Source organism: Siphateles boraxobius, unplaced genomic scaffold, assembly GCF_051911475.1.
Source record: "Siphateles boraxobius isolate OS27281-9 unplaced genomic scaffold, OSU_SipBor_1 130, whole genome shotgun sequence".
Lineage (NCBI taxonomy): Eukaryota > Metazoa > Chordata > Actinopteri > Cypriniformes > Leuciscidae > Siphateles > Siphateles boraxobius.
In genome coordinates, this window is record NW_027508734.1 from 9,850,081 (window position 1) to 9,864,026 (window position 13,946).

The 13,946-nt window shown below is 39.0% G+C and overlaps 1 protein-coding gene across 1 annotated transcript; it reads right to left on the reverse strand.

The window, feature by feature from the left end:
• Positions 1-1,851: 1,851 nt before the first annotated feature.
• On the reverse strand, positions 1,852-4,869 carry cd248a (CD248 molecule, endosialin a). Its single transcript, XM_077227777.1, has one exon. It carries the CDS (start codon positions 4,677-4,679, stop codon positions 2,502-2,504), a length of 2,178 nt encoding a protein of 725 aa, XP_077083892.1. The 5' UTR covers positions 4,680-4,869; the 3' UTR covers positions 1,852-2,501.
• Between the last annotated feature and the right edge of the window lie 9,077 nt (positions 4,870-13,946).

The window sequence follows — 13,946 nt, forward strand, 5'->3', positions numbered from 1 at the left end:
CAGTAAGGAGCTCTCTGATGTCTGTCCAGATTTATCTGATTGGATAATCAGCTGGTACTATTCTGTTCCTTCATAGTACCACTGTCAGTCACTGAAAATCGCTTTCGTATCCACATGGAACAAGAGAAAAAACGGAGTAAACCCTTATCATATAGTTTACCTAACCCTAAAAAAAGCTAATTCTACACATTAAACAGCAACATTGTCTATTGATGTTATAGACATGTTTAAGCCATGACATCAAAAGCCAAGTATTGCATGTCCCAGAAAATAAAGACACCAACATTTAAGCATTGTTGAGCACTTTTATAAACAGTAAAAAAAAAAACTAAGTAGTTAAAGTAGGAAATTTGTTTGTTTGAACAAGTTTATCCATACCCAACTTTCACTTTGCATATCAAAACATAACACTACAAACTGATCAAAGAAAAGTCATTGGTACACCATTGTCTGGATGCTTGTTCTGACATTTTTAACTACTTGTGAAGTATGACCAACCTCACTCTTATAATGTTACATTATAATCAGACTAACTGCTAAAGCAGTGGTTTTCAATCCTGGTCCTGGGCACACACCACTCTGCACATTTTGTAGGTTATATGTCTCTAAAGGCGGGCATACACTGTGCGATGTCTGTGCGATTTCAGCAAGGTACCTACTCACACTGAACGAGTAAATCGCATGCAATGTAAAGCCAAAGCTCGGGATTTATGTGCTAACACTATACGGTCCGAACGTCGAGCTGCGACTTGACTGCTCACACTACACGTGTGAAATATACGATAAACCCTCGTGCTGGGTTGGTAGACTATATCATGTATCCAGAGATATTGTCAAAACAAGCATCAGCTATCAATATCAAGATGATTTAGCACTTCCAATTTATGTATTAAATTATTATTAGTATTATTGTATTAGGGAAGGCTAATTTTATTATTAAATTGATCTGCTATAATTAATTTGCCACGCAATAATTTCACAGCACATCACCGCAATGCGCTGTGAGGATAATAAAATATTACATAGAAGCTTACTCCACGAGGAATAATAAAATAATAATAATAATAATATAATTTAATGCCTATAATTCATTGTAATCGACCTAAATGTTTTAGACAATTTTCAATGAGGATCCTAATTGAAAATTGTCTAAAACATTTAGGTCGATTACAATGAATTATAGGCATATAATTATATTAACAGTCTATAATATGTCCGAACACTGCAATAATTAGTCATCAATGAAAATTAAAAACAGTTTTATTTCAAAAACATTTCAAAAACAAAGGTGATGGTGCTACATCGCAGGTGGCTTGGAAGACGTGGGTAATAACTGGGAAAACTGGAGGTAAGCAACAGTAATTTGTAGCTAGTTTGAACTACAGAACTTAAAGAGTTCTCTCTTTTCGTTTTTTTTTCTTTCTGCAGATTGTTTTCGCGCAGGCGCAGTGAGGGAAAAAATACTGAGTTTATGGCAATCGGTTCGTAGCTCTGCTTCAACTGTGCGATATAGTCACGAGGAGCGACCAAAATTTCTGACATGCCAGAAATTCATCCTACCATCCGATTGCCGATCGGGAGAGGTTATTCGCCTCTCGTTTCCCCTTGTATACTGCACGAACACTGCACGACAAACGACGCACGACAAACCTGAAAATCGGCCCGACCCGAAAAAGAGTCGCACGAGTCAGAATTCGGCTCAAAATCGGATGAAATTCGCACAGTGTATGCCCGCCTTTATCTGACACTTAGTTCAGTCGACGAAGCTTTTTTCCTAATGAGCTGATGATCTGAATCAGGTGTGTTAAATAAGGGAGACAGTAGGTCCCCAGGACAAGTATTGAAAACCACTGCTCTAAAAAACTGTTTACTGTCATTAGACACAAAATGCTTAGAAAGTATTTTCTTGTTAGGCACAGTTTTGTGGCAAAACATTTAACACATATGATAGAAATACTTTTTTCCTTGGTCTGGATCACCACAGGGAATAAAAATCTTATCATTGCCAAAATGGACTGAAGTCATGGCTCTTTACAGAACAAATCTCTTAAGACCTGACTCACTTGAATGACACAAGCACAGCTATTCTGATGGAAAGTTCTTTCAAATTAAAAATAAATAACCCACATTACTCAAGAAAGTATCCTCATCTATCAAGCATGCTCTCTTATTTGCCATGTGACTGTTAAGCAACTGTTTCACAATCCAAGAGATCAGTGTAAAAGCAACAATAGAAAATGTTTTATTGCCTCTTGGAGGACAGCAGAGAAAGAGGCATAGTGGTTTTAGAGTCATTCCTCTTTGCCCCCCACCTCCCTTTTCTCACAAAGCAAACTGTCCAGATAAACATCCACAAAAAATTATGGATTAAAAATGTCAAAGGGAATAGATGGGGTGCTTATCCTCAATCCATCGAATTTCTCTTGGAACTCCCACTACTGTAACGTTACAAAACCAAGTTTATTTACATTTTCACACTGTTCAGTCACAGTCCTACTTGCTTAAACATGGGACTTTGTTCCGCTACCAGATATGTCAGTAGCCGCTTTATCACCAGCACCGGCAATCCAGTGATAGCATTCGTTTGCGTTCTTGTTCTGTGATTTAACTGTGTAGCGAGTACAATAGATAATGCCAAGGACCACCATCACCACAATGAAGATGCAAAGCGGCACTAGCAATCCAACTAGCAACCAGCTGTTCCCTTGGCTCTTCTCACTGTTGTTGTCATCATTATGGATGACCTCCTCTATTCCTCGTGACTGCATTGGGAACAGGGTGGAAGTTTGCTGCCCTGGACTAAAGGTGGTTGAATCATAATCATACCTGTCATCATTATTATGGACTTGGTCATAAGACTCATAATATTCATTGAAGTGAGAAGGGTTCTTAGCAGTTTCCTGTGTCTCAGGCTTTGTTTGGGTTGAGCTGAACCAGAGCCAATTCCAGGCCCCACCCAAAGCTGTGGTGAAAGGGTGGTCTGTGGGAACTGTTGTGCTCTCATCCTCATAATAGTCCGTTGTAGGCGTCGGAATGGTTGATGTAAAGAATGCATTATGAACCGTTTTTTCTGGATGATGGTTACCATCAATAATAATGACCTCAGGGGAGTTTTCAGTCGGTGTAGTTGTTTCAGGTTCAACTTCAGTTGTCCAAATCAGGTCTGTCGGAACAGTCTCCACATTGGGCAGCTCAGTCTGCCAGTTCAGAGTTATTCCCCAATCAGACTCAGATGGAGGGCGCCATGGGTAGACAGGATCCTCTGGTTCCCAAATGGGGTTAAGAGTAATCAATGGGTTGGAGACAGTGGTTGTGGAAGTCTCTAGGTCCTCCCCGATGGGTCTGCAGGAATATTGGTCAGGTTGAAGAATATAACCTTCTTCACAGTAGCACTCAAAGCCTCCTTCATAATTGATACACATCTGTTCGCATGTTCCCTCAATTTGGCATTCGTCAACATCATGACAGCGACTCTGGTCCTCTTGCAATGGGGAAAAACCAAGATGGCAGTGGCAAATATGGGAACCCAATGTGTTTTCACAAGCATGTTCACACGGGTTATCCCCACACTCATCCACATCTTCACAGGCACCATCTTCCTCTTGTCGGTATCCATCCCGGCAGCGACATTCGAAGGTACCATGTGCATTTACACAGATATGCTCGCAGGGACTCTGTAGGCATTCATCGACATCCACACAGCCCTGTTCATCAGGTGCCAGCATGAAGCCATCAGGACAAGCACAGCGGTAGCTGCCCATTACAGGCAAGCACTCAAACTCACATGGAGCCCCATTGCAAGGGTCAGACGGAAAGCAGCTTACCCCATCTTCAGCCAGGAGAAAACCTTCAGTGCAATCGCAGTAGTTGTGCGAGTCACCCTCAATGCAGAAGTGATGGCAACCTCCATTGTCCTTATCACACCAGCTCGTCTTAGTCACATCAGAGCAAAAAGGTGGATCCCTGTTCCAACCTACAGTTCCATCATCCTTTAATGTGCACAGAACTGACTGGTCATCCATAGTAGGACATGGTACAGTGGCCACTGATCCAAATGGGACATGCGTTAAGAGGGTACTCAGCAGGTTAAAATGGGTACTATAAAGTGTATTCCCACCTCCCTCACTAGCAATAGCTGTACACATGCCTTGGAAGTTGTACCTGCACAGGTAGCCATCCACTGAAATCGAACAAGGTCCGTCCTTCCATTTTAGATTATCCCCTTGCTCATGGGCTGCAGTGGTGTAGGGCAACCCCACACATCGTAGGGAAGAGCAGGTACTAACCGAATCCTCTTTTAGCCAGTTTGTGTACTGGGTGTCCTGATCTCCAGTGATCCACGAGAAGCCACGCAGGGGCCGGGTTGGAGAACATTGTCGGGGTTGTCTCTGAAGGCCAATCCAGATATTTGCCTTGCCTCTGTGGTGTGGTCTCAGTTCCAGATTGGAGAAGAGCTCCTTCACCATTTCTGCTTCCTTTGGATGCCTGATGGTGGCCAGGTTCCCACCTTGTTCCTTGCAGCTCCGCCAGGCGTCCAGGAAGATCTTGCGCTGAAAGTAGAGCACATAGCACCCATCCTCGCTGCAGAGCGCATCCCGTTCCCTCAAGTCCAGAGTCTGCACGCCGTAAAGGCACAGTAGTGAGGACAGCAGAATAACACACAGAACCGGGCAGCCCATACCTCACACCTACTCTATTTTCCTTTGTATTATTTTTCCCTTTTTTAAGTGGCTTTCAATATGCAAATATTGTACCTATATTAAACTTTTCCCTTCTTTCATTTCCTCTCTCACCACCCTCCTTTCTCTTTCCTGTCCAGTGGAGATCTGTGACTAAACTGAGAACTTACAATCTCACCCTTGACGTTTCAGCATGAGAAAGAGAGAGAGAAAGAGAGAGAGAGAGAGAGAGAGAGAGAGAGAGAGAGAGGGAGGGTTGGATAGATGGAAGAAGGGTAGGAGTGACTGAAGAAAAGGGGGGAGACGAAAAATATGTTTTTGGCACAGGCAGGACCAATGTGTGTGTGTGTATTTTGGGGGGATTGGGGGGAAGTGCAGCAGTCTCTGTGCTTTTTCACCAGAATGTAACGTATGTTTCTCATAAGAGCGTGTATGGAAATGGTTTGGGACTCTGCCCCTGCTGCACCACCCCCCGCAACTCCATGTGACTCTCCACTCCCACCAAACTCTGAATGTAGGATATTGTTAGAAAAAACTGTAATGATTATATTTTACCCACATAAAAAGCAAACAAAAAGTAGAGAATTTTTAACAAAGACCATGTCTGCTCTAACAGTCCCACTCGCATATCTCAGGACTTTCTTATTCCAGCTTTTCTCTGATCTTTCCCCTTTTTCATATTGTTTTCTGATGTCTTTCTGGGTCTCTCCTTGGTTCTACTGGAGCTGTGTGTAATGTGTTATCATGTCATGTAAAAGCTAGTGTGCTCTTAAGCACCCCCCAATAAAAAAATGAAAGACAAAATATAAAGACAAATGTTGATATCCAAATAAAGTATGTGACTTTTTTGTAATAATATTAGATTAATGAATTACTCAAGAAATTATTATAGCAAACTAAATATTTTATGTTGGAATGAAAAATAAGCATTTATATGTTTTAAAATGTCTAATGGGCATTGATATGTGAATATATATATATATATATATATATATATATATATATATATATATATATATATATATATATATATATATATATATAACATAAGTTTACAATCGTCAATGAATGTAAATGTGAAAATGTACAGTTTTCAGAAACCTTGATGAATGAAACAAGCATTGTTCATATCTGACTGAGCGTAGAAAAACTCAAATGACCTGAAGTCTGCCAGGTCTGCGTGTAAAAACGCTGCTACATCAACAATCACTGTGCACCGGAATGATAACAGACCTAGTTATACTAGAGGTTAAAGTATCCACAATCGTAAGGAACAAAAGCAGATCTAGTTTTGTAAAGAAAACAGAGAAGGGGGAAAACTGAGGTGGGTCTCGGTCTGTATATGCTCGTAATGGGGATACAGTTCTGTGGGGGTTACACAGGAGCAGCCTGAGGAGGAAATGACTGGATTTCTAAAAGATCATTTAAAATTCACTCTTGTGAATGAAATACAGATGAAGCACACGTCTAACACAACTGATAATATCACATAACAACTTCATGCACTGAAGTGGGTGGTTGGTGTATCAGTGTTTCTAAGAGTTTATTTTTATTGTCTATTACTATGGACAAGGACTCATAAAACTTGAGAATCGTAAACCAAGCAATTTGTCTTCTGTTGTGGGGATCATTAAAAGCAAATATTTCACATCATAACTTTTTGGAGAGGTCTCAAAAGGTTAAATGATCTGTAAAATGTGGATTTGTTTTTTCAATTTGCACATGCACAATGATACATCTACAATGCAAAATTCACAATTAGTAAACAGAGAAAAGACACTTGTGACAATCCTAAGAGCTTGGACAAATCGGTTCATACACTGCAAATGTTCTACAAGAACATATCAATCATTACCATGGAAACACTCAATACAACCCTGGATCTGTGTAATAGCTACACCTTAGTAAGAGACAGACAGTCTTTAGAAAAATGAAACCTGAATTAAAATCCAAGAATCAAGGGAAGAAAACAGTTCCAAGAAGCTTTTGTTAGATTTCAAGAATGCAACAGCCTTGAAAGTCCTGATTATGGTGAGAAAACTTCATAGGTGTTTTTTTTTTCAATACATGAAACCAACCTGAAGATTAGATTTCTTGGAATGAGGAACATGTTGTAAACCATTTTATTTGACATTATTTTGACCTCTAAATTTACAATCAGTCTATTTTCTTTTTATCTCACCATCAGTATTGATGTACAAAACCTTGATCTCACAACTCAACATTTCTCAGGTACACTGAAGTGAAATCAAGGTCAAATCTGCAGGACAGCACAGAAGATCCTCAGGGTATTTTTCACTCTCATATATATTTGCCTTTACTTTTTTTCCTGGAACAGTCCACCCACCACCTGTAAACCACATTTGCTCTTTTCCGCCCTCAAGATCCCAATATCTTAATATTGTTCTCAGGTTTCGAGCTGCTCCCCGTTATATCATGCAGAACTGAGTCTGTTCAACCGCTAGCTGCTCTGTAAACAGTGTCTCTAATTCTTGCATGTGTTAAGTATATGAATTAGAGTGTGATTAGGACCGAGAAGAGAATAATGAACTGTTAAACATGTAACAGACATTCATGTCTTCAAGCATTAAGCTTGCTATTATGCTCTCATGCTGTTTGTAACTTGACAGGAGTCAGTATTGTTCGTCTTGGTTTAGGACCTCTGGAAAGTAAAAGCAGACTTAGGGTGTGTTCACACTTGGTAGGTTTGGTTCGAATAAAACGAACTCTGGTGCGATTGCTCTGTTAGTGCGGTTAATTTAAACAAGTGTTAACGCTGCCATCTGAACCCTGGTGCCACCAAACAAGCGAACTGAAACCACTGAAAAGATAAGTCTTGGTTCGCTTCCAAACAAACTCTGGTGAGGTTCGACTGAAATATGAACATAACACGGACCAAAGTCACAAATGAACCAAAAACAGGACACAATGTCACAAGATGCGACCATAAAAAGGACAGAAAGCTCAAGCTATTTTTTCTCGTCATAGTCACAATGTTGCCCATCACAGTTCAGGACAGGCATCAGAACTGCTTCTCTTCGCAGCAGAAATTTGTGTGAGTGACGGAGGGATTCCTGCTACTGTTTTGCCTCCTTTACACATTTTATAAGCTCTTCACGAGTAGTCGGCTCCATCATATGCAGGCTACATACATACAGCGAGTACATTTAGTGCAGCACACACAGCATTGGTTTGAATGTTCGACAAGTTCCTTCACTAAATACATAAAGGCCTTTTTTTTTGTATCATGTTGGGTGTTAAAAATGACACTGTGAACGGCAAGCGAACCAAGACTAAATGTATCATTTTCTTTTTTGGTCCTCACCGAACGAACTGAACTACAAGTGTGAACACACCCTTAATGCTGTTAGTTCTGAGATAGTGATGCGAAAAGAAGCCCCATACAAACTCTAAACACACATCATTCCATAGTCTTGAAAACAGTATACCACAAAAAAAAAAGAGAAAAAATATTGTTATATGTGACCGGTCAACATTCCCAGCTGTGTTTGGAAACAAGGATCTTGGTGCAGGATGTATAGTCTTAAGCGGCTGTGTTTGACATTTTTAAAATTCATAATTCAGTCTTTGAGAGCCCTTATGGAAAGTACTCTCCCTGAACCATAAGTCTCAAATCCAATTCAGTTGAAGCGGTCATCCCAAAGATACATTTCTGTGTCAGGAACTACTTAACTGTACACAAGCCTGACAGAGCATGGATCACACATATATCATGTTCAGACACTGTGCATTACATCTGTTTGAATATTACAGCATCTGGAGATCTTTTGATTCAGATGAAAGGCTGACTCAATCTAAATGCTAGAAAGGCACAGACAACAAATTCGCACAGATTTAAACACAGTCCTATATTGATATCAACTTGTATCTAAAGGTGATCATACACAGGTCAACTTTTTGAGCAATGTTGCTGGGCAATCTTGCCGAGCTATTGTTGCTTGGGCACTTTCCCATTGAAAAGGGGCAATACATTTCTATCTGGATAATTTAGATCGGTCATCTCATCTGGTTGCCTGTTGACGGCAACATTGCCCAGCAAAATTGCTCAAAAAGTTACCCTTTGTATCATCACCTTAAGATTGGGATTACGGCACCAGAATCCTTTTTTGTTAATGTACTATTCAAGCCATTTTCAAGTCTTACAATGAATTCTCATTAAATACAACACACTTGAAGTCTGCCAAAAAAAATTTACTTTGTCCAAAATGCTTGTACACTGTTACATACAGTAGTAAACTCAGATCACGAACACCCGTTGTCTGGGAAACCAGTCCTTAAATGTTAAGACACAAAACAGGCTCTTGTTCGTAGTAAAAAAACAACAACTATGAGTCTATGAGCCCTAGCTCTAACAGAACACACACGAAGAAGCAGAGTGGCTTTGAAGCAAGATGCCATAGTAAGTCTGGCCCCGGTTAAGAGAGTGAGGAGAAAGTCTGATTAATACTGGGGTGAGTGAAATGTCAGAGTATTTGTGTACCCTCCCCGCAGGGCCGGACCAGGAAAGCAATCTTAAAAACACCCTCCACTACTCCACAAGTCCCACTGTGTAAAATAATGGCTGTATTGACTCAAGACTCAAGAGCGGTATTCAGGTTGGAAAGCTATTTTAAATTGTGTAAGAAGAAAATTATACATACGTTATATAATACATAACATATTTTGGATTTGTGTGTTTGTGTGCTGTTCATTCAGTCTGATCTCATTGGCATTCATAGGGATTTATATGTAATGTTTTCACATACATTTGGATATACAGTACACTGAAACATACCATATGGATGTACTGACTGCATCTAAAACATAAAGATATTTACTTATGCACAGCTTCAGACATTTAAAAATCTTTATGAATACTTTATATTTTTTTTACAATTATATATTTTACACATATTTGAGTCCCTAACCTCACTCCTACTCTAAATTGGCCCACTTCTCAACAATTAAACATATTCAGAATTTTTTTTTGGTGACAATCATTTTTGTTACAATATAAATATAGAGTACTAATAAAATAAGACTAAAAAAGTTGAAAACTGGTTTAAGTGATGGAATCCGTCAAACCATCTTTAAAACGAAAATCACAGAACAGAATGAAACCGCTATCATGTTAAATTAGGTAAATATGTTAAATAAATATGATGGGATTAAACATTTTTATTTAATGCCACTGATTAAATACAATAAAATCAAACTAATTAAACTAATGAATTCAATATTCTATGAACCTAAAAGTATTCATAGGCATTTGTACTTGTCTCTGTTGTGTATTGTACAACTCTAAAGTTGTTAATACACAAAGTGCTATTGTTTTCGTTGATGCTGTCAATGCTTTAATGTGTAACCTATAATTACAAATGAGATTGTGCAGATTAATTTTTGGTTATTGCTGTTGTCAGGAGAAACCTTTTGGGCCCTATCATACACCCGGCGCAATGCAGCGTCAAGGCGACGCAAGTGTTTTTTGCTAGTTTCAGCCCAACGCAGTTATCATTTTCACGTCCTGCGCCATGTTGTTTAAATAGCAAATGCATTTGTGCGCCCATGGATGCGCTGGTCTAAAAAAGAGGTTGTGTTGCTGGTGCGCTGCTATTTTGAGGCAACTGAAATAGACTGCGCCATTGACCAACTGAAACCTGGTCTAAAGTCAATGGAGCAATATTTGTTTTGTTATACACTCTGCTTATTACACACAGGGACGCGCAGCAGCACATAAACATGCCAAATAAAAATAAAAGGATAAGTCAAAATGAAGAATAGCAGAATTAAAATATAAATCATTATCATTCAAATCATTCAAACTGACATACAGCTGTAAAAAAGAGAAGAGTTTTAAACTCCTAAAACATAATTTTAATCAATGCCGTTTTTATATAATTTACTCAGCTACTCTAAATGCTCTTAAATGGGTTTCTCGTGCATTTCTGTTCTTGAGGTCAGTGTTTAGTCACCAAGAGAGTGGGAAAATGGATTTTCCCATGCCATCATGTCTATACATCATTACTTTTAATGAATCTAATAGCAACGACCCTCACTAACGACTTGCTATATGTGATTGCACAAACACTTACGCCATTAATCCCAGAGAGGGGGTTTCCATCGCTGCATTCGAGAGCACAGCCAAAAATCTTAATTCAGAGCAGGATGCAAACTATTTCTATAAAGTGGAACCATGCCAAAACATATTTTCAAAACTATCTATCGCTCTGTCTTGCTCTCTTCTCTATCTTGATTAATCTCTTCAGAAAGCGCTAAGACTGCAAATCCTTCAACAACTTCTTCAAAACCCTTCAGGCTTCACAACACACATCGATTATTCAGCTTCAGCTTATTCAAGGCACATTACACTTTGCACACGCACGTCTGGTTCACTATCTTTGTGGGACTCTCCATAGATGTAATGATTTTTATACTGTAGAATCGGTATATTCTATCCCCTTACACTAACCCTACCCATCACAGAAATGTTCTGCATTTTCAAAAAAAAAAAAAAAGAAAATCATTCTGTATGATTTACACACACACACTCACACACTCACACACTCACACACTCACACACTCACACACTCACACACTCACACACTCACACACTCACACACTCACACACTCACACACACACACACACACACACACACACACACACACACACACACACACACACACACACACACACACACACACACACACACACACACTCACACAAAATCCCTCAGCACTGAACTTACTGTATATGGTCTGTTCAGTATAGCAAATTCACTAAGTGTCCTGCTGACGTGTTTTGCATATTTTGGTTAAGAGTCTGTCCCCCTTAATGTACTTAAACATTCATCATTCACTCAATATATCAGATAAAACTATAAATATACGTGGGATCTGGTACATAAGGCCCCATTTATAAAGGGCTGTAATATATGTTTTAAAGTTCATGGAGAGAAATGGAATAAATTTAAACAGCAATACAAAGCGATGGATTTCCAGCTTAAGCAAATAACTTTAAAAGCTGGACACAGATTTTCTGCTCCTGAAAGAGCTTTTAAGAGCCAGATAGAAGAGAGGGACTAAAATAAATATCAGACATTAAGGGGAGAAAGAGAGAGAGAGAGAGAGAGAGAGAGAGAGAGAGAGAGAGAGAGAGAGAGAGAGAGAGAGAGAGAGAGAGAGAGAGAGAGAGAGAGAGAGAGAACTTGAATGAATGAGGAGCATGTCAGAAAGAGATCAGAGAATAAAGCTTTTTCTCTTTCCAGCAGACCTTTGGACATAATTTCCTCTTACTCACAGAGTTCCATAATGCAAAATTGAGCAGGTTTCTGATTTGGACTTTTGGTGCTGGATGAATTAATTTTCTTGGGCACAGCCGGCTGGTGGAACATGTAATTCATACAGAATGCAGTTTCATTCACTGAACAGAAAGCATTGAATCTGTGCTGTGCAGTAGTTTGTGTTTGAGGCGAAGTGGACAATGAAACGATGCATGGAGACAGACAGACCCTAAACCCAGCTTAAGGTTATGATAACATACTGTACAGTACACTATACTGTTCAAAAGTTCGGGGTCAGTAAGAATATTTTCTTAAACTTTATTTTACTGCGTCCTTGTTACATATGTTACATGTAACAACAACAACAACAACAACAACAACAACAACAATAAAGTATGCATAATTAAATGCAACTAGCCCTACCCTTTTCTTTAATAAAGGTATTCAGCAAGTATGCATTATATTAACCAGCACAACAGTTTTCAAAATAGATAATAATGAGAAATATTTCTTGAGCAGCAAATCATCATATTAGAATGATTTCTGAAGGATCATGTGACGCTGAAGACTGGAGTAATGATGCTCAAAATTCAGCTTTGCCATTACAGGAATCAAAAATATATTAACTAGAAAAAAGTTATATCAAATTGTAATAATGTTTGACGATGTTTTTAGAGTAGCCAATTTATAAATGTTTCAAATAATTAGGACCACGTCAAATGTCCTCACAAGTCAGTCATATTTAAAAAAATATGGCCAAAAAGTGTAATACTTTTTTAAAAGTGCAGCTTACCCTATACACGCACACAAACATTACTATTCTTCTGGGGGATTTAAACCTCATGTTTTAAAAATGACCATAGCAATACTGTTTCATTTATGTGTTTGCTCTCTTTCTCTCTCACACACACACTCATTTTCTTCTTCTTCTCTAAATCTACGTCTGGCTTTCAGATCAGCAGGCTCTGCGTGTCTACAGCAGTTAACCCCTCCTTATCAGCCCAGAAGAGAGAGAAAGCGAGTAAGAGACAGAGAAGATATCCTTCTTTGTGACCTCTCTTCCACTGTCCTCCCTTACAGGTTCTGATGGAGAAAGCGCATGCGTCTGCAATTCCCAAAAGACGACAGATCCAGAAACGCTTATGACCATCAGAACCTGCTGATGGAATAACAATAGATCCGTTTCTGGCTCTTGTTCAAGCCACGCATACCTTTGCATCTCACTCTCTCGAAGGAGAAAAAGAAGGAGAAGGAAAGGTGATGGAGTTCTTCCCTGGAATAAGACTTTTTAAATGTATTTCTATAACACGATAGGTTTGGAGACAGTGGGTGGAGGCTTTGAAAAGCAGCCACCATAAACCATATGCTTTCCTGACTTTTGTTCATCATTTAGACGAATTCAGCATGTATATGGGTTAAACCTGGTAATTTACGGACATCCTGTGCCAGATTACAGTTTATCCAATGTCAGATTGACCTGATCGCTTTCATATTGTCCCATTGTTTCTTTTTGAACTTCATGGTAACTACAGTAACATCTAGATTTACCTCATAACATGGCCAAAAGGGTTTTGTATTCCTAGTGCACATAAAATGATCAAAGGAAAAATAACCAGCCCTGACACACTTTATAAGAGTCATGCTCGCTGTGCTTACATTCAAATCCCAATTTAAATGTTGTTTTGATCTGACTGTCAGACGGTCAGCTGGCTAAACCAAACAGCTGAGGCAGAGCTCTGGGAAACAGGGACACGCTCCTTATTTTTCCGTCAGAAAATATACCTTTGTGAAAACGAAGTACACTTTAGCATACTTTTATTAGGACTTTAAAAGAATATTCTTCTTAGAAATCAAATTTGCCTTGATCTTTTAATAGGTCCTTGTACCATTAATTGTATCGTCATTGTAAATTTCATAGCTTAAAACATCATCCTCATTATAAACAAATCATTTATTTAATCAAGCTCCAAAAATGACTTGTTTTGAT

Bases quoted from the DNA above. Each gene is read 5' to 3' on its own strand.
- cd248a (XM_077227777.1), bottom strand. From the start codon at position 4,679: ATGGGCTGCCCGGTTCTGTGTGTTATTCTGCTGTCCTCACTACTGTGC.